The following is a 19344-nucleotide window of genomic DNA, read 5'->3' on the forward strand; positions in this document are numbered from 1 at the left end:
AAATCTCTCTTAACTACCACTTAACTACTTGCGGTGTTAAGCAATGCTCTGTGTGTCCGCGGTAAAGCATGCTGACTGCTGAATGCAAGAACTCAATGCCTGAGGCAAGCATTTGTATGCGTCCCTCGTCATGCACTGGTGAACTATAAGTGCAAAAAGAGACAGACTTGTTTCCATAAAAGCAAAGTTGAAGATTTATAAAGAATAAATCTAGGAAAATTGCTTGAAAACATTGCAGGTAAATTACATGTGGCTTAACAACTTTCAGAGTTTGGGGATGGGGAGATTGTAAAGTCTGCAAAGATTCTGCCCTGAGATTTCTTTGTAAGTGTTTTTATGCTCTTGCTGTAGTTGTAATTATAACCAATGCATTATGGGTAAGGTTTCTGTAAGTTAGATGCCTGGCAATTCCAATTAGTTCACCCACATGCAAATAAAAGACCTTGGCTGTATAAGATTGACAAAGGAATGTACATTTATGGATTTTTTTAATTGAGGTAACATTGGTTTATAACGTTATATAAATTTCAGGTGCACATCATTATGTTTCAGCTTCTATATAGACTATATCACGTTCACCACCAAAAGTCTAGTTGCCATCCATCACCATACACAATATGCCCCTTTACCCCTGTCACCCATTGCCTACTGGCTTCTTCTCTGGTAACCACTGGTCTGTTCTCTGTATCTATGTGTTTGTTTGTTGTTGTTGTCTTCCACGTATGAGTGATGTACAGTTTTTGGCTTTCTCTATCTGACTTATTTCGCTTAGCATAATACCCTCAAGCTTCATCTATGTTGTCACAAATGGCATGATTTCATTGTTTTTTTATGGCTGAGTAGTATTCCATTGTGTGTATATATCACATCTTCTTTATCCATTCATCCATTGATGCACACTTACTTTGTTTCCATGTCTTGGCTATTGTGAATAATACTGCAGTGAACATAAAGGTGCATATATCTTTTCAAATTAGTGTTCTTTGGATAAATAGCCAGAAGTGGAATGGCTGGATCACATGGTAGATCTATTCTTAATTTTTTGAGAAATCTCCATATTGCTTTCCATAGTGGCTGCACCACTTTACATTCCCACCAGCAATGTATGAGGGTTGCCTTTCTCCACATCCTCTCCAATACTTGTTATTTCTTGTCTTTTTAATAATAGCCTTTCTGATGGGTATGAGGTGATATCTGATTGTAGTTTTGATTTGCATTTCCCTAATAATTAGTGATGTTGAACATCTTTTCATATGCATGTTGGCTATCTGTATATCTTCTTTGGAAAAATACCTATTCAGATCCTCTGCCTATTTTTTAATTGAGTTGCTGGTTTTTTTGTTGTTAAGTTGTATCAGTTTTTTATATATTTTGGATATTAACCCCTTATTGGATACGTGATTTCAAATATCTTCTCCCAATTGGTAGTTTTTTTTTTTCATTTTGTTGATTGTTTCTTTTGCCATGAAAAAGCTTTTTAGTTTGATATAGTCCTATTTGTTTGTTTTTTCTTTTATTTCCCTTGGCTGAGGAGACATATTCAAAAAGATACTGCTAAGACTTATGTCAGAGAATGTACTGCCTATATTTTCTTCCAGGAGTTTTATGGTTTCAGGTCTTACATTCAAGTCTTTAATCCATTTTGAGTTAATTTTTGTGTATGGTGTGAGATAATGGTCTACTTTCATTCATTTGCATTTGGCTGTCCAGTTTTCCCAACACCATTCATTGAAGACACTTTCCTTTCTCCATTGTATGTTTTTGGCTCCTTTGTCAAAAATTATCTGTCTATAGATGTGTCAGTTTATTTCTGGGCTTTCAATTCTGTTCCATTGATCTGTGTGTCTGTTTTTCTGCCAGTACCATGCTGTTTTGATTTTTATAGCTTTGTAGTAAACTTTGAAATCAGCGATTTTGATGCCTCCAACTTTATTCTTTTTTCTCGGGATTGCTTTGGCTATCTGGGGTCTTTTGTCTTTCCACGTAAACTTTAGGATTCCTTGTTCTATTCCAGTGAAAAATGTCCTTTGAACTTTGATAAAGATTGCATTCAATTTGTAGATTGCTTTAGGTAATATGGACATTTTAACTATGTTAATTCTTCCAATCCGTAACCATGAAAATCTTTCCATTTCTTTGTGTTTTCTTTGATTTCTTTCATCACTGTTTTATGGTTTTAGTGTACATGTCTTCCACCTCCTTGGTTAAATTTATTCCTAGGTATTTTATTCTTTTTGTTGTGACTGTAAATGGGATTGTAGTCTGGGTTTCTCTTTCTGCTATTTTGTTGTTAGTGTTTGAAACGCAACTTACTTTTGTATGTTGATTTAGTACCCTGCAACTTTACTGTATTTGTTTATTATTTCTAATAGTTTTTTGGAGGATTCTTAGGGGGTTTTCTATATATAAAATCACATCATCTGGAAATAGTGACAGTTTTCCTTCTTCCTTTCTGCTTTGGTTGCTTTTTTCTGTCTTTTTCTTGCCTGATTTCTCTGTCTAGGACTAGATTGAATAAGAGTAGTGGAAGTGGGCATCCTGTTTTGTTCCTCTTCTTAGAGGGATGGTTTTCAGTTTTTCACTGTTGAGTATGATGTTAGCTGTGGGTTTGTCATATGTGGGCTTTGTTCTGTTGAGGTACTTTCCTTTTACACCCATTTTATTCAGAGTTTTCATCATAAATGGATGCTGAAACTTATTGATTTTTATTCATTTTGTTAATGTGATGTGTCACATTTTAAAAATTTAAACAAATGAAATTAAAATGTTTAAGAATTGTGTGTGTTGCTTTTTGAATCCTCATATAAAAATAGCTGTCTCTTTGTAGCAAAAAGTATAAAAGGGTTTCTGCTGTTTATTATACCACCTCCTTCTGCAAATATTGAGGACTTCTATTCTCTATGAGTAGAGGAATGATGTGATTTGAGCTGTGCTTCATAAAGATTGCTCTGGCAGCAATGAAAGAAAAAGTAGTTGGGAACAGGGAACTCAGAAGTGGATAGTCAGCACCACAATGAGAAGACGTTGATATGGGCTATATAGCATTGTATTTAATTAGAATACTAAATCATAAACTTTCAAATTATGCATAGTAATTAAATGCTCATTTGAAATATCTCATATAAAAGAATGAATTTTGGGGCCGGCCCCATGGCCGAGTGGTTAAGTTCACGTGTCACGCGCTCCACTTCGGTGGCCCCGGGTTTCACTGGTTGGGATCCTGGGTGTGAACATGGCCATGCTGAGGTGGCGTCCCACATGCCACAACTACAAGGACCCACAGCTAAAATATACAACTATGTACTGGGGGGATTTGGGGAAAAGCAGAAAAAAAAAGACGATTGGTAACAGTTGTTAGCTCAGGTGACAACCTTTAAAAAACAAAACAATGAATTTTGTTTGAACACTAGTAAGAAAGAGGTATAAGGTAACTGATATGAGAGAAATGTAAGAAAATAGCAGAAAATTGTAATAAATCTACTATGGATTCAACAGACTTTAACACTACAGCCCTCATAAGTTAGAGTATATTATTCTATCATTGTCTTTATTGTACAACCAGAACTCTTTATTTTTAATGAATATATTTCTTTTCCTTTTGTGATTGACCAGGAAACTTAATAAGACCTAAAATAGATACCCTGCATTAAATATACAGAACATAAATGGAAAATATTTTCCCTTTTTGCTTTCTTACTCATTTGAAAGTATTTATAGATGTATGAGATAGGTATCTTTCTCCCAAACGCATCCCTATTTGCAAAGTTTTGTACTACCTGTTACAAGTATTACTTGTTGGAAATATTACCAGATTTCAATGTCATTTTCTATATGAGACAATTAACAAAATGTAAAGTTTTCCAAACAAGCTATCAGACGTTATTTTATTGGAGGCTTAAAGAAGGCTTGTGTTTTAACTTTAACGGAAAATAGTTGTGAACAATGGCATTCATATAAAGAAAATGAGTAGACATATAGAGAATCCAATGATGAAAATATTTACAATTTTAGCCTTTGCTCTTTACTGTTAAATCTCTCTGCTCCTTTATATCACACTGAGAGTTTCCAGAAGGGACAATAAACTGCCAGTTCTCTGAGAAGGTGGAATATAGTGCAATCAGAGTTCTACCATTCAAAGCAAATAATTAAATTTTTATGCTGTTCACGGCCTTTTGTATTCCTATACCTTGCTTCTGATCAATTCTCTGAGAGACACATGGGAGAATTTAAAATTTTCAACTATGAAACTGATTAGATTGCATAGACTCTGCTTTCTGAATTTCTCAGTTTAATGTATGATTTAAAGCTTAGAATTGTTAAGAAGTACAAATGAACAAAATTATCCATGTCACTGGAAGCATGAAACTTATTTAAATATTGGAGTTTTGATCTAATTCCAGGGAATGAGTAAAAACTATCCTAATTTAGGTTCAGCCAATTAATTCAGTTTTTTCTTGGTTTACCCTCAAGCAAGTCAATTTTCGATGAACTAAAACAAATGATGAGAATATTTGTGTTCTTAAATCATTCGACTCAACATGAAATTTGTTCTTGATCCAGGCAATTGATTTAACTTGCAAAGAAATATTCTTAGTGTTTCCAAAAGGTAATTAGGCTACACAAATGCTCAAGTTGTTGAATTGCTATTTTAGATGTGTGAGTGTAAGGGTATGTGCTTGAGAATTGTGACAGTTTCAAACACATTTTCCATGGAAGTAAAAGCACAGATGATTCATTCTTCTGTATTTCAGGGTCATCCACATTCCTAAATCTACTATAATCAAAGCCACAACGGCAGAAGTAATGCAAGGACTTTGCAGCCAAGCAGACTGGCTTCAACGCCCATATTGGTTCCTCCTGGCTGCATAACCTTAAGCAAGTTCTTTGCGTTCTCAACCTCAGTTTTTTCATCTATAAAATGGGCATAATGAGCATCAGCCTCATAGCATTGCTATAAATATAAACAAAACAGTGCTTGAGTAATGCACAGTCTGGTACATGGTGTCAGCTTGGCTAAGGTTAGTGATTGTTATTAAATACAACATAGAATTATATTTGAATACCACATGTGCACTAAATAAAAAATTACATCAATACTTAGGTTTGTAATTTAGTCACTTTTCTCCCTTTCTCAAATCTTCTGTCCTTTTCTTCTTCTATTTTTAAGTATGTGATTTTTTTCCCCCCTAAATCATGTCTCTTTAAAACACAAAGGAGACTTCTCCCTAGGATCCAGAATGCTCACTAGCACTTCATCTCCTGCCCCAGCCCTCTGATGTGTGGTGGATGTGTTCCTCTGGGCCAGACACATCCAGAGCTGTGATCCTCAGGCAGATGTCGTGTGCCTCTGGGGATCCATGAAGACTCTCCACCGGGCTCACAGGCATGTGGATAGTTTCAAGACAGTCTTCTTTTCCCATCTCTTTCATAGACACTTTTCTGATCTTCAAAAGAAAGATGTAGCTCTCATCTTTCCCTAACATTATGGTGATGATTGCTGTAGGGTGCAAAAATCCTGCAAAAAAAACTATCCCCCAAAACAAAAAGACCAATGTAATTATGGTGTTGGTTAGAGATAGGGAAGGATGCCATAGTGATTATGTGTCAAACACTACATAAATCCTTCACAACTCAGATTGTTTTCAGTTTTTAACAAAATTAAATATTTCATGATAAATCACTATGTGGTTTTTTTCATATACCTTGGAGGGAATTCAAAGAATTAAGTCATGTTGCTATAATGAAACTTTTCCATCCACATCTATGTATTTATGTGAACCAGTTTTCTCCATGCTTACATTTAAAATAATATTAATACTGATGCTGAACCCTTAAATTCCTACTGTGTTAAAAATAGGTGGATTTAAATGCATGCTTATTCTAATGTGATCAAAGAACATAGAATCTTGGAGTTCATATATTTAATTGAGTGCCCTTAGTTCTATCTAGAGATGAAATTGGGTCTGTGCTGTTATGTGATACTTCCTTTTTGAGCATTGACTATAAACTGAGATGGTCATCCCCTAGACTTTCTGTTCCATCAATTTCTCTTGTCTTCTGGAGCATTCCTATCAGCATTCGAGCTTGCTGCATTATATCTCTCATCCTAAACAAATGAATAAAAAGTTCAAGGATAAAAGAGTGCTTATGGATACAGCAGTGACTGAGAGGAGATGGAGTAGAGATGGAGATTATTTCTGCTATTTGCAGGAGCTGAGAAGTGGAGCAAGGGAGGGGTTATTTTTTGTTTTGTTTCTTTTGCAAAATTGCTAACCATTAATGACGTGCTCTTTTGGACTTTGGTGATATAGAATTAGCAAGTATTTAAATATGGTTGTTGGAGGGAGTGAGGCTGTGAAAACTGCAAAATTATTTAAAAATTTTTTAAACTGTAATAATATATACAAAACAAAATTTACCATCTTAACCATTTTAAGTTACGGTTTTAAGTGTACAGTAGTATTAAGTATATTTACATTGTTGGGCAATCAATTCCAAGAACTTTTTGCAAAACTGAAATTATATACCCATTAAACAATAACTTTGCATTTCCCCCTCTCCCCAGCCACTGGCACCACCATTCTGTTTTCTGTTTCTATGAATTCTAGATACCTCATGTAAGTGGAATCATACAGTGTCTTTTGTGACTGGATTGTTTCACTTAACATAATATCCTCAGGGTTAATCCATGTTGTAGTATAGGTCAGAAAGCTCTTCCTTTCTAAGGCTGAATACTGTTCTAATGTGTGTATAGACCACATCTTGTTCATCCATTCATTCATTGATGGATACTTGAATTGCTTCCATCTTTTGGCTATTGTGGCTAATGCTGCTATGAACTTGGGGTGCAAATATCTTTTATAGATCATATTTTAAATTCTTTTGCCTAGATACCAGAAGTTGAATTACTGGATCATATGGTAATTCTATTTTCACCTTCTCGAGGAACCTCCATAATGTTCTGTGTAGTGGCTGCACCATTTAACATTCTTACCAACAGTGTCTAAGGATTCTGATTTCTTCACATCCCTCCCGACACTTAATATTTTATGGATTTTTTTGACAGTAGCCATCCTAATGGGTGAGAGGTGATATCTCATTGTGGTTTTGATTTGCATTTCCCTAATGATTAGTGATATTGAGCATCTTTTTATATGCTTCTTGGTGCAAAATTATTTTAAATACCAATATTCTTCCTTATTCTGAGAAATGAAAATTTCTCTCGCATACAATAATATTGAGAGAAATTCTGTTAAACTTTAGTAAGGTACAGTGTTATTAAACACTACTCAAAGTTCAAAATATTGAAATATCAGTATTCTGCTATAGTTTCTCAGTTAGTCAAGAACATGACTTTTTAAAAAACTCTAATACTGGTTAATCTTTCATTCTTTGTTTTAACTCTTAGATGAAATTTTCTTATCTCAAAAATCCTCTTGAACAGCTGTAAGCTTCTATTTTTCAAAAGTTTTATTACAAGTTACCAGAAAAATGCGTACCCTCCCTCTCTCATGAGATGGAAACAAGAGATAAACATGCTGTCCTATGGAGAAAAATTCTGTTATCCAGAAACTCCAATAAACTGTTTCTCTTATCAAAGACTCTGTGGTTTCTGTAATGTTATACTTAGGTTTATTTATTCAACAATATTTACTCAATACCTAGTCTTGGTTAGGTACTGGCCACCCAAAGATAAAATGATGTAACTTCTGCACTAAAAGATCTGCCAGTCTAGTGGTGAGAGCAGACAAGAAAGTCAGCAATCTTAACACAGAGTGACACGTGTTGCCATTGAAAGCAACTTGCCCAAAGATTTATTATTTAAGGGTTTATTGGGAGGATAAAGGGAATTAATTAGTTGAAGCCAAGAATTTAGCATGGGAGGGACTTGAGAAGAGGGATGGGGAAATGAGGTGGATATAAGGTGCCTTAGAAGTATTTTAAAATATCAAAGACGTAACTGAAGTTTTCCAACAAATATTTTCAAGGACATCCTCCGTTACTCTTGTCCTTCCATTTTTAGTTGATAATTTTGATGCATCTATGTATATTACAATGAGGCGCTTGAATGGATAGATGTAAAAATTATAAATACCTTACTGGGTTATTGCTTGAATTTTACGTAAGTGCAAACAAATGGTGATGCTTTAACTGCCTGGTTTAACAACCATGATCTTACAAGGTCATTTCTATGTCATTTATTTTGTGCTGAATTTGTATTTCATTTTTACAATGAAGGAGGAAAATTTATAGTTCCTAAAATAGTTTCATGTCATGTTAAGAGTTTTAAGATGTTCTTTTATTCACTTTTACCTCACTGACAAGGCACTGATTTCCTTAGGATCTTATATTCTCATATTTATGTAACACAAAAACATTGATTAAAAATCTTGATCTACAGAGAGAGAAGTTCCTTGATATTTGAGTTCATGGCTTGATTGTTGTGGATTATCAAGGAAGGTGAAGGTGCTTCTTCAGGTATTTACGCTTGAGTTAAGAAGGCTCCTGGGTAAAATGTGTTTTTCAGGTTCTGATGACTTTAAATGGAATTAATATCAAATAATTTCAGATTTGACATTGTCTGATGAAATCATCGAGCACAGATCTGTCTTTCTACATCTGAGCACACTGAGATGTACAGAACTCAAGTAATTTGAGCAAGGAAATAAAATTAGTGTAACAAGTGACAATACAATCAGATACTCAAAGACGTCTTCCGCTTAGCCTAAGTGAATTAGTTATAAGCACTGATAGAAGTATTGTGCCCTCTCTGGGCAACTTATTGAAAGTAGATGATTTTTAAAAAATACCTATTAAGCATGTGCATGATTCTACTTTCATTTCTGGTATATGTAGTTTTCTTGCCACTGTACTAAACAAATTAGATACAAGAGGACACCCATCTAGAATTTTCTTTGAATTGAAGGGCTTAAATAAATTGAAAAACATGCAATGAGATAGAAGAAAATGCATACAGAGACAAAAATTGGGAAGAGAACTAATACAAAATTAAAAGAAGTCACCCCATTTTGAATCGTGCTTTTTGAGCATCATTTCTCTCTCCTCTCTTCACACTTCTGTTCATAATGGAGCTGTGTTCAGATTCTCCTGCTTTCATGATTCTTGGTCAAGCCTAGTCCTTCCCTTAGCAGGCTGAGTTCTTAAGAAAATGAGAGAAAAGCCAGTTATTTGGGTTCTTCTGTTCTGCTCTTTCACTTCTGTTGGGAAGCGCAGCACTGGAGGGATCCATACAACCATCATACCTCTTTATTCTCTCTCTTTAAAACATTTTTACTGAAAAGTTTATCATTTATTTTTAAAATGTCTTTCCTTGGTTTATGTCACAAATGTTTGAATTCCCAGGGGGACGTTTTGATTTTCCACATCATGCATATGAGAATCTGGGTTCAACAACCACTTTAACTGAAATCTCCTTTAAAGGGCTATAGACTTGTCTCACTTTAATTAGTAAAAGGAGGTAACATGTCTGAGTATTGACGTGTGCTGGCTGTGGCATACCTTCTCTACATTCTCTCCTTTAATCCTAGCAGTACTTCTGTCAAGTACATGCTTATTAATCCCACAAAGTCTCGCAATTTAATAGTAACAGGCATAAAGCCTGGGACTTTTTGATTCTAGAGTTTACAGGGTTACCAGTGTGCTATGGACCTTGTCCCCAAAAGCCCACAGCACAGTGCTTTGTATATGGTAAATTCTCACTAAAAATTCAGTTGAATGGGACTGAATTGATGTACTGGCAGCCTATATTCACTGCTCATTGTTACAGTCAGAAATTAAGAAATAATCATTTCCCTAGTAAGAAGAATTAATACAACCCTAAGGCATTAATTTGCTAATTATTTTTCACCATGGAGAATATACTCTAATAATCACTCTTACATATCTTATATGCTACACAAACACTTCCAAGTTTCTTAAATTATTAACCTTGACCTCTGTGGTCTTCAGGGAACATTAAAGTGGGAAAATGAAGTAATATCATCAATAATCCTTTCTACATGATATGGTGAACTGAGTGAAATATGATGAGTTACTTTTATTTGGGAAAACATAATGTTACTCTATTTTGACTCAAGGGTGTTAACATTTTTAGTGTTAGCATTAATTTGTTTTCTTTTGATCATACAGTTATTACATTCATTTTCCTTAGTCCTTAGCAATGGAAAAACATCTCCAATTGCCAAATGCTAATGATGTGTTCATAGGGTCTTAAAGCGTACATCTCATTAGGTTTCTGTTTTCCAGCTGTTAAAAGTTTCTGAAGTAAGTATTTGTTTCTCTTGGGGGAATTTTGCTTGTGTACTTTAAAGATACATTTACCATTTCCCCCAGGTGATTTGTGCCAGTATCTGTCCTTCATTATCATACCAACAAAAAGTTTTTCTTTTTGCAGTCTTATGCAGTTTAGATAAATTTGGTCTATTCTTCCAAAAACATTAATAGAGTACCTGCTGCATGTTTCTTCAAAAAATATTTTTTGTTCTTCATCTTTGAAAGAGTATGTTTATCGAGAGAGAGTCTATGAATCAATATGAGATTTGTTTTATACTTTTTAAAAATTTTGACTTGAGCTTTGTTGTTAAGCATCCTCAAGAAGTGGTTTTGTTGTTGTGATTGTTTTAGTATTTAAGCAAATAAAAATAGCTATTTGTGGTACCACCTACAGGGTTCCTAAGAAGACATAAATCTGAGCATCGTTCACCCTTTCGTAATACTGCCCCATCCTCTCCACATGCAACTGAAATGAAAATGTCAGGAGGACACTGAGATTCTCTTAGATTCTCTCGTTGGCTCTTAGATCTCCCATAGCAAAATACCATGAAGAAGCAACTTGAATTTAGTTATTTTTATTCCAGTGTATGCAGAAAATTGATAATAATAAAAAGCTTAAATTTGAATTTTATTTTTTACGGTGGCTTTCAAATACATTTTCTTCTAACTTATCTTCACAACTCTCTTGTTGGAAGACGTTAACCCACTTTAAAGAGAAGTACACAGAAACTCACAGAAGTGAGTTCTGAGTCCCAATTCACCTAGTTAGTAGGTCACGAATTAAACTTGAGCGTTCTGATCACAAGCCCTGTTACAGTGCCACTTCACTTTCCATGTTAGATGCCATGAAATGAGAAAAAAATGGAGTAAGCATGTCTAAAGTGATTGAAATTATAAGATGTAGTGGCACCCCATATTCAAGTAAAGGGTTATAAAATATTTTAAATGCATATACATATTATATATTATTTATAATATATATTCATTATATAATATACTTTCAGTATATTATATACATGCAGATATAATTTATACAATATGTATGTCTTAGATTGTCCAACTTTTCTATTTAAGGAGTTTTGTCTTAGTGTGACAAAAAAAGATAACCTAAAAGGAGTCCTTCTAACTGGTTTCCTTGGAAATGATAGAGAGACAAATTGAGATTGTTGTTTCAACAAATGAATCCTTTGCTTTGTTCACAGCTGCAGACATTCTTTGAGACATTCCTGAGAGCCAGCTCACCTCTTCAGGCTTTTGAGAAGATGAAGGAAGCAATTAGCAAGCTCCTGTTAGCAGCTGAGGTATTCAGTGAACCATCTACTCCAGGACCAAAGGCCTTCAATAGGTAAAAACAAATTTCAATGTAAAAAAAGAAAAAGAAGAAAAAAATCTACCATCTAAAAATTGATTGTTAGTGAAAATATATCCTAATTATTACAAGTAAGTGCTACTTGGAAAATTTTACGTCAGTATACAAATATGAAGCCAGCCCTGGTGGTCTAGTGGTTAAGATTTGGTGCTCTCCCCACCGCGGCCCAGGTTCTTTTTCCAGTCAAGGAACCACACCAACTGTCTGCCGGTTGTCACACGCTGGTGGCTGTGTGTTGCCATGATGCTGAAAGCCATGCCACCAGGATTTCAAATACCAGAAGTGTTACCCATAGGTTTCATCGAATCAGAGCTTCTAGACTAAGACAGACTAGGAAGAAAGACCTTGACACCCACTTTGGAAAAGACTGGCCCTGAAAAATATGGTTTACTTAAATACAATTTAATGCCTTTTTTTTAGAGAAATGTTAAATCTAGTATGTCAAAAAAAAGGGGAGGTGACTCAAGCATTATCTTGCTTTATATTTAAAGAAGAATGCCAGCTTGTAGGATAGCAGAGTCTCCTCCATATTTATGTTTTCCTGGAGTAACTTCACTGTTTAGCTTAATATGTTATGAATACTTTAGGTATATTTGTCTTTTTCATAAGGAACGAAACAGACTCTAAATCCAAACATAATTACATGGAATTTTAGATTACCCAATCCACTGCTCTTTTTAATTAGTACAGACCTTGAAATTTAACCATAGTAATTATTAATAATATGATACCAAATAGTAGAATAGATGTAGCAAATAGAATATATTTTTATGTTATTTTGTATTTTTATTTCAGATGCCGGTTATGTTTTCAACTTTTAACTTTTGACATCGGTTACGGCAATTTCAGGTACCCTGTAGTGCTCCAAGTGAGTATGTCAAAGCCCTCACGTGAGTTTCCACTTTTGCTGACAGATCTGTGTGTGTGTGTGTGTGTGTGTGTGTGTGTGTTGTTTTCATTCATAGTAATCAATCAATAAATAGCAACTTGCATCTAAGTCACTACAGGGCTTATATTTATGGTGGCTCAGAGAATTAACTACTATGTGGAAAATCTATGATTTGAGCTCCAATCCCCATTTATATATCCCTATAGAACAAGCGTAGATTTTTCTATGATTCAACCACTGTTACTGAAATAAACGTGGCATAAAACTATGTATCAATGCAGAAAAGCAGAAATTTGGATCATAGAAAACAGCAGACTACACAACTTATTCACATGACTTTATAAAAAAAGGTAACTCTTTTATTCTTTACATAGAGATATTTAGTTTAAAATTGCCCTCTATTTTAATTTTAAAAGCCATAGGAATTTCTGAAATATATGATTTTTTCTAGTATCAGTTTGTGTAAATTGAAGTGTTCTTTTTACACTCTGATTGTTTTACCTCATCTCAAATCAAATTAACTCATTCACATCATCTCCCCCAACATATTTTTCATCTAAAATAGCCCTTAGTGTCAAAAAGATGAAAAAACAATTTATTTAATTAGTTTATTAAAAGCTGGATCTTGGGATATGGGGTGGGAAGAGGAATAAAATAAAATTATGTACAACCAGAATTCAACTTCGTATTGCATTGACTGGTTTTCAAACAATTGTACAAGGAGAATGATTACATTATATGTGGCTCAGACATTTAGTTGAATAGCCCAATGGTATCCAGAAAATTTTGAAACTAGGAATCTACATCTTTTAATGGTCATTTATTCATTATTTTACATACCTTTAATAGTTTGTGCTGTGCTCTTTAAAATTTATTGTTCAGAAATGTTACATATTATCTTCCATGAACTCAGATTTTTTAACAATAGTTTCAAGATAAACTAATGTGACTTTATAATCCATTAGTTAATTTTCTTGTAAAGAACTGTATCTTTCAAAAGAACATTACTTATGTTTTATAAACCTGTTGACCTCCAAAAAGACCACTAGATGTCAGGTCTGATCTACAATCCAACAGGAAATGTGTCCTGTCTTACAAGTGATTCCACTGCATTCAAAACAGGTCAAAGAAAAATATTTGCTGTGTTTTCACTCTGTCACAGGTGCACGAGCATTTAAATTTTCAAGATGATGATAATATGGATTTTGAGGACCAAAATTCAGAAGAATTCCTTTTAAAAGACACTTTCAATTTTCTCTTCTCTAACGAATCTTCATTTTCTGAGATATTTCAGAGACTTTATAAATCAGGTGTATTTAAGGTAAGTGCATAGTTTTGTGTTGATAAATATTTTTTCAAGTCATTTGTTTACATAGGGCCGTTTTCTTTATTGTGCAGTTAAGCAACTTGATAATTCATTTGAAATTATTTTGGATCAGCTATATTAAACCTTTTAATATTTTTCTGACCTGAGGACCAATGTTGTTTTTATGTCAACTAGGTATGGGAGTGACTGCTTATGATGAAATTGTGGGTTGAAAATGAAGTAAGGCAGTTCCTAATCCCAAAAGAATGTTTGTGGCTATTCTGAGTAATACATTTGACATGTTATTGAATACTTTAAATGGGATCCTAGAACTTTTTAGAGGCAGGCTAGAGTAACAATGAGTGCTCTAGATTGATGTCAAGGGCCTGGACTTAGAATACGAATATTCACATCTGGTTACTATCGTTGGTTCGGTGCTGGTGATTAGGATGTAGTGCTTCAGAGTAGCATTGGTTAATTTTTATGGCATGTTAGTACAAGTTTTCTTGATGCCTCAAAAAATCTGTACCGATTACTAAGTACAGTATTATTCTTTATATATCTTTCTGTTTTAAAAACTATATTCAACAAATTTGTAAGAGCAGAACGTGAAAGGTTTCACAAACATCAGTGCCCTACAGAGAGATGTTTGTAACAGATATCACATAGACCTCTGGACTGCTGTGTCCTTATGATTTTATTGATTTTTTTCCCCATAATTCCTGTTTTCCTTCTTTAGTGAGTTGAGTTGTCATTAAAACCATTAGAACCACTTGACCCAGAAAGAATAGGTAATATGTGTACCTTCTGCTCTCAGGGATCCATTAGAAAAAATGAATGTGATAAGGAGGGAGTGTCTGTTTACTAGAATCTATGGCCAACATGGTAATGTCTCATATATGAGATGCATGTGTAAATGTGCTGCTCTGATCTCTAGTACCCTGAAGGCTAAAGGAGATTCTTGCATTCCCAGACTGTCGCATGCATTCTGCCCTCCTGGACTCATCTGCCCAGCCTTGCTTCCAAAGCACTAGTGAGCTTTTCCTTCAGGTCCTCTTTGTCAAATATGAAGTTCTCTTATATTCACTGTTGTGACAAGTTGAAGTTACTATGTGTTATTTAGCATTCATTAGCTCAGTTGTTTACTTATAGAGTTCAAAATTTCATTGGTTTATGAAGTGGGAGGCAGTTGGGCTAAGCATGGTTTGACTTTGCAGCAACTGCCTAAGAGCTGGTTTTTTTCCCCCCTATTACAGGGTGAAAACTATCAAAAGGAACTAAATCAATGCCTGTCTTTAGAGGAGATTAACTCAATTATGACTTTCATAAAGGAACTTGGGAGTTTGGGACAATTCCAACTGGTAAAATAAAAGTGATATTTGATCCCTCTTGATTACTGAGATTATAGTAGATCAGCCATAAACTACTTAATTTTGACTTCAAACTAGGTGACAATATTTCTTTAAGAAATAGAAATCTTAAGCTTCTCCCCTCTTTTCAGAGATCTAAGCATTAAGATGAGCAGAATCCATATTCTTTACTTTGAGTGAAAGTATTGTGTGACTTATTAAAGGTAAAAGAATATGCGATTAGGATAGCTGGCAGGATTTCACAGTTCTTAAGGGAGAAAAATGTCCACTTTTTCTAAAGAAGTTTTGCTTTTAGCTTTGGGACAATGTAACCAAAATTTCCTTCTGCTTTTTTATGCCCTTTTTGTTTGTGTAAAATCAAATATTGTTGAATATAACAACATTTTAGAAAACTATATGTCTTAATTTGTTGTAATTCTACAGCAAACTTCAAAGAAAGAAAATGTAAATAATTACAACTTTTTACTGGTTTCAGCCTAAAAAAATAAAAGGCATTTGTTTTCTTTTCTGTGTATTTTTTGTGGATTCTGTTAATCTATAGTCGGTATCAAAGGACAATTTATTACATATATGTGCATGCTCAGTACTTGCTTTTTTCTATTTCTGCTACTTATATAGATAAGCTATAATGGATTTGTATTTTTCCACGTAAGATTTGTTTATACAAAACATCTCTTTAAAATAGCATTTTAAAAAATCCACTGATAATTTGTTATTAATCTGTTTGGATTAAACAGTTATTTTTTACTTTTAAAAAGTCTGTGTATTCGTATGCTACTTGTATGAGTTGTAACCGATTTACTAATTAATAAATGTTCAACACTCATTTTTAGAATTTTGCCCCATATTTTGGAGGGTTCAAAGTAAACTTATTGCCCCAAAGATAATTTAATTAGTAGATTATCATTTTAATTAATTTAAATATAGTAAGTATTATATTCGTGACAGTTTGGTTCAATACTATACAAAGATAATCAAAAAGAGCTGGCCTCACCATTCAGAATTGATAATCGAAGATATTGTGAATGTAGAGAACATCTCCCACCACAATATGAAGAAGAATTGAAGAATTATTTTGCCAGAGAAAGGGCAAACCCCAAATTCCTAACTCTCAAGAGTAGAAAGCGGAGAGCCATAGATTTTTTTGTTTTGGTAGGAGTAATATTTCCCACCCTGACATAATTCACTTGTAACTCAAGAGAATCTCTCCTCATTCTTTCTGCTGCCTGACTCACTCCATTATTCAGTTGTTTTCCGGTACCTATAGGAAGGAGAAATTCGCTTCCATTCACCCCACTTGGAAGTATGATCATCAACAAAATTAGTTCCATACTTTTAAAAAGTGGCATTTACCTTGACAACTGTACAGAAAATTAAATTATGGTACTGACCATTAGATTTTTAATAAATATCTGATTTTTCAAATATCTGAATAAATATAAAGGCTTTTCTAGTAACACTGCGCTTTTATTTATTTTCCATAACTTCTTCTGATAATCTGTTTTGAATATTCCTTCTCAGCTCTTCCCATCCACTACTCCTGGGATTCAATCTTTGATGCGTGAATTTTATGATATGGCAAATCCTATGGGAAAACCTGATTCAATCCTGACCCAGTACTGGTCTCTTTTAAATGTATTTGAACAATTTCAGCTCCTGAATAAAAAAGCACAGCTACATCCACTGGAATGGTAAGACAGCCACAAATTTGAATTGTGCAATCCAAAAAATCTAGTCTAAAGATTGATTTCAAAAGGCTTTGCCTACATTAAAGAAAGCAACAAAAAGAAGTGTGTCCAAAAATTCATGCTCTGGAAAATAAGCTTCTTTAAAGCATTGAAACCATAATGATTCTAGTGGTCTTCAAACACTAACAAAAATATGTCCAACAGTTTTTCAAACCAGCAGGACTTTACCAAAAAGTAATGTTTAAAATTAAAAGCTTCAATCTAGTTTCATTCTATGATATATATCCTTGAATTACGGGAGCATCAGACAGAAAGAATTGGGTCCGATTTGTTTTCTGAACCATCAGTCAGAGTGGAGCCCAGATGGTCTGAGTATTTATTTAGTTTTTGAGGCGTGACTTTATTTGGGAAAAATCCATCCAAATTTATAAATATGTTCTGTCTCTGCCATGATATTAGAGCTTTTTTTGTTGTTAAGAAGGTAGGACCTCAGAGGGAAATGTTTGGCTGGGAGAAAATGTCCTTGGCCTCCCATTTCCACTTCTATTCTAATGAGGAGTAATGAGGGACTAAGGGTTAGCATGGGCCAGAGAGCATATTAACACTTCCCGTAGTTGGTGAAAGGGCGCAGCGCCTCAAGTTTTGTCTGCTTCATTTTTATATGATGGAATTAAGGGAATATTTGACTTTTCTACTGCCAGGAAAACAGAAGTAAACCTAAACCTCTCAGGGAGATGAAAGACTAAATGGCCGTGCCATGATCGTTGATGTCTCTTGCATTCACCCTCAGGATGGCCCCCATTCTACTGACTTGTACTTCATTTCCTTCTGCCACAGGATATAATGAGAACTGTTTTGAATGAAATTTTTTTGTATAATTCAAAAATGCAAATAATCACGTATTTGAAGAATTCTTAGGACAACTCTCAGAGTCAGAACTCCCTTTCATTGCCACAACTTTATGAAGTTGGACTTATTCCCTCAATGCTCAGAATTAGGAAGGCCTGACAGAATGTTTTGTTTGTTTGAAAGTTAAGTTTTAAATAATATAGCTTAATGCCCCTTTGTTTGTTGTTTGCTCTCACTCAAATAATCCAAGACTTTCTCATTCATCATTATCAATAGAGGAAGAAAAGACTCGATTAACCAAGGAGAATTTTCGTTTTTTTGGTGAGGAAGATTGGCCCTGAGCTAACATCTGTGGCAATCTTCCTCTATTTTTTGTATGTGGGTTGCTGCCTCAGCATGACTCGATGAGCTGTGTGTAGGTCTGCGCCCAGGATCCTAACCTGCCACCCCTGGCCACCAAAGCAGAGCACACAAACTTAACCACTGCACCACTACCAGGCCAGCCCCCACGGAGGCTTTTTAAGTTCTGCTTCTAACTTTGACTAAATTCCCTTGAGATAGGCAAGCTTTGGAAAATTTGCTCCCCAATGTGTTTTTCTTAAGCTCCATGTATGTTGTAAGATTAAGTGACTGAATTAGCTTAAACCCAGAATATTGAGTTGAAACCTGACTCTAAGTGATTCCCTCCCAGTGAGGGAATTTACTGGTAGTCAGTGTTGAGAATAGTTAGAAAGAGTCAGGACTTTTTCGAATCAGACAGACTTGGATTCAAAAATCCAACTTCAGAGTTGATTAATTACAGCAGGTAAAGTTTTGACCTCTCTGAGACTCAGTTTCCACATCTATAAAATATAGATCATACTCCCGACCATGTATTATTTCAGAAGAATTACAGAAGATAACCTCCATGTACCGCATGGCATCTGGTACGCTGCCATGCGAGGAGGTAGTGGATATTAGTATCCTTACCTTTTTGTGTTTCTACACCACTCAAAGATGACTTTAGGATCTACAGTGGGGGAAATATTTTTCTTTCTTTTATAGGAAAAGCAAGATGAGTTTGAAAGATTTATATAAGTTAACCCTGAGACAAGTAAACTTTAGATCTTTATCAAGAAACAATTAGGTAAAATACTCTTAGAACATTTCAAGAAAGAGTACTCAATGCTAATTATCTTCAAATTTACCTATGAGCATATATGTGTTTAATTATCATCCATGCTGTGTTATAAGGAGGATGCATATTACGCTTTTTCCAGATGAGGAAACTGACGTGCTGAGAAAATGGGTTATTTGCTCAAGCCACACAGCTAATAGAAATAGAGGTGAGACTAGGACCCTGGCCTTCTCGTCCATGGTCCACTGCTTTATTCTAGTACATCATGCAGACGAGCAGGTCAAATGTAGTCACTCTTCATTGCCGTTACCTTCACATGGTCACCTCCAGGTTTTTCTACAGAAAAAGCCAATTTTTACATACCTCTACCATCTCTGGGGTTTAATGACTTCATCCTTCCTTTTAAATAAAGATTATCTGATTATAGCAACAACATGAAGAGAGAGAAAGTCAGAAAAGCAAC

General features: G+C 34.6%; 1 protein-coding gene across 5 annotated transcripts in view; it reads left to right on the forward strand.

The window, feature by feature from the left end:
• The window catches only part of CPED1 (cadherin like and PC-esterase domain containing 1), a 271872-nt gene that overhangs the window by 110605 nt on the left and 141923 nt on the right, over positions 1–19344 (forward strand). For all 5 annotated transcript variants that reach the window (XM_046669323.1, XM_046669321.1, XM_046669319.1 and 2 more), the window contains 5 exons: positions 11496–11638; positions 12458–12530; positions 13714–13872; positions 15114–15218; positions 16749–16918. In XM_046669323.1, the coding sequence (XP_046525279.1) occupies positions 11496–11638; positions 12458–12530; positions 13714–13872; positions 15114–15218; positions 16749–16918 (650 nt within the window). The remainder of the gene's footprint in view (positions 1–11495; positions 11639–12457; positions 12531–13713; positions 13873–15113; positions 15219–16748; positions 16919–19344) is intronic.

Source organism: Equus quagga, chromosome 8, assembly GCF_021613505.1.
Source record: "Equus quagga isolate Etosha38 chromosome 8, UCLA_HA_Equagga_1.0, whole genome shotgun sequence".
NCBI lineage: Eukaryota > Metazoa > Chordata > Mammalia > Perissodactyla > Equidae > Equus > Equus quagga.